The following is a 2500-nucleotide window of genomic DNA, read 5'->3' as shown; positions in this document are numbered from 1 at the left end:
AATTTTAGTGTAGCTAGGAATACCTTTAGCTAACATCTACTTAGATCAGTAACCAGGAATATATACATCTACTTAGATAACTAACCAGGAATATTTACATCGACTTAGATCAGTAACTTGGAATATATTCATCCACTTAGATCAGTAACCAGAAATATATACATCTATTAAAGTCAGTTTTAGTGTAACAAGGAATATCTTTACATACATAGGTCAGTTTTAGTATAATTAGGATCATCTTTACATACATAGGTCAGTTTTAGTGTAACTAGGAATATCTTTACATACATAGGTCAGTTTTAGTGTAACTAGGATCATCTTTACATGCATAGGTCAGTTTTAGTATAATTAGGATCATCTTTACATACATAGGTCAGTTTTAGTGTAACTAGGATCATCTTTACATACATAGGTCAGTTTTAGTGTAACTAGGATCATCTTTACATACATAGGTCAGTTTTAGTGTAACTAGGATCATCTTTACATGCATAGGGCAGCAGTAACCAGGAATATATACATCTACTTAGATCAGTAACCATATATACATCTACTTAGATCAGTAACCAGGAAAATATATACATCTACTTAGATCCTGCTTGTCGTAGGCGTAAGCTCTGGTGTATCCGGCTCCCTTGTTACGGGCGTAGGCACCGATATCTCTGTAGTGTCCGCCGTAGCCGCCGTGGGCACCGTAGGCATTCAGATTTCGGTGTGCAACGTTGGCATGGAGGCCGTGGGCACCGTGTCCGTAGGCTCCATAGCGGGAGTGGGCACCAAGAGCACCGTGTCCGTAGGCGCCGTAGCCAGCTCCCAGATATCCGTGCCCTCCGTACCCATGTCCGTAGGCACCGTAACCGACTGGATATCCGTAGGTCTCAGACTTCTCCAAATCTTTATCCTCGGCGAGGACAGCAGCGACGAAGAGAGCAGCCACCAGAATCAGCTGTAGGGTTAGAAAGTAAAACAAATATACATTTCCTATTAACATCCAACTGAACTTACAAAATGTTTGACAATGTCGAAAATATTACACGGAGAACAAAGCTCAAGAAAACACTTACAGTCTTCATGTTGATACTAATGAAGTTGTGGTTTAATCTTTTCTCAGTTTCACTATTTATACTTTATTGGAAACGAAAAACCAGTGTCGAGAAAAGGTTGAAACTTTCCGGGTAGGTTTGACAGTGCCACCCCTCTACGCTTTCACCACGTGTTACCAGATTATCTATTTTCTATAGGAAGTGGTGTTTCTCGGTGCGTTAATCAGGACAAAATAATTGATAGTCGCTACACAGAACGTTTTTCCGTCAAATTTCGTTCTTTCCGTATTACAAATGTCACATATTACGTCAGCGAATACTATAAAGTCTTGTGAGTGTATTGTTCGAATCCCGTGAGGAATCATTACATTTCCATCAGGTCGAACTTGGTCAAGAAATGCTTCAACAATTTAAACGTGATGAAGAATCGCAAATTCATCTACTTAGATCAGTAACTAGGCCGGTTACCACAACCGTGGTGGAGCTCACGGTGCCTATGGAGCTCGTTACGGTCTCCACGATAACTACGGCCACGCCAACCTCGGTGCCTACGGCCGCTACGGACACGGTGCCTATGGTGCCAGAAACCTTGCTGCTCGTTATGGCCATGGCGCCTACGGTCATCTTGGAGCTGGTTACGGCCACCATGGATACGGTGCTGGTCTTTATGGCCACGGATATTATCCTGGCTACTACCACTAAAACGCTAGCCAGGTATAGTAATGTTAACTTTAGCTAACGTTCACGTACCAATACTTTTAGAGCAATCCAGTATCGGAGAAAACTGGTTGTTGTAGGTAGAATGTTATTAATATTACGTTTCAATAAAGCTCAAACAATTAGTTAGTTTACAACGATAAATTCACAGAGGTTACGAAAAAGATGAATATCTGTTTAAAAAAACTCAATTGTTATTTTTTTTTCTACAGTACACCATCTACAGGCCTTGTCACCGCCAACTGAAGCGAAACATCTCTGGAACTATACAGTTGTGGTCCGATGCTCTAAAGTCAGACAATATCATCAGTGATGTTGATGAATTGTTATTTATTGACCATTTCTGTTATCTTCTCTCTTATTTTACAAAAATCTGACTTCCACTCAGGGAATACTTCTGTTCCACCTTGTCATTCTTACTGTTACAATCTTCTTTGTATTTGATTTTGAAAAGAATAAAAATACATAATTGTAGTTGAACGTTATATTTGTTTATTTTTATACCTGAGAGTTTTGGAACTTTTGCTAAAAACGCACAGATATGACCAATCATCAAATCAAACTATTATCTTTTCATTAATTTAAAACTACAGCAGTATATTAAGGATGACTTCTCAATCCAACAAGAAAAGCTAAAATAAAACACTCGCTAAAATTGATCTATATAAACAAAAACTTTTAAATTAAACTAAAACTGATCTAGGTAGACGAACAAGTTCCGAAATAAACTAAAACTGACCTCG

General features: G+C 38.8%; 1 protein-coding gene across 1 annotated transcript; it reads right to left on the bottom strand.

The window, feature by feature from the left end:
• Positions 1–556: 556 nt before the first annotated feature.
• On the bottom strand, positions 557–1070 carry LOC106477264 (shematrin-like protein 2). The gene is made up of 2 exons (XM_022380902.1): positions 1062–1070; positions 557–943 (listed from the first exon to the last, which is right to left on the bottom strand). Exons 1-2 carry the CDS (start codon positions 1068–1070, stop codon positions 557–559), a joined length of 396 nt encoding a protein of 131 aa, XP_022236610.1.
• Positions 1071–2500: the final 1430 nt, after the last annotated feature.

The sequence above is a fragment of the Limulus polyphemus genome, unplaced genomic scaffold (genome assembly GCF_000517525.1).
Source record: "Limulus polyphemus unplaced genomic scaffold, Limulus_polyphemus-2.1.2 Scaffold13758, whole genome shotgun sequence".
NCBI lineage: Eukaryota > Metazoa > Arthropoda > Merostomata > Xiphosura > Limulidae > Limulus > Limulus polyphemus.
Note: the sequence above shows the minus strand (reverse complement) of the source record. Positions and strands in the feature narration are given on the sequence as shown.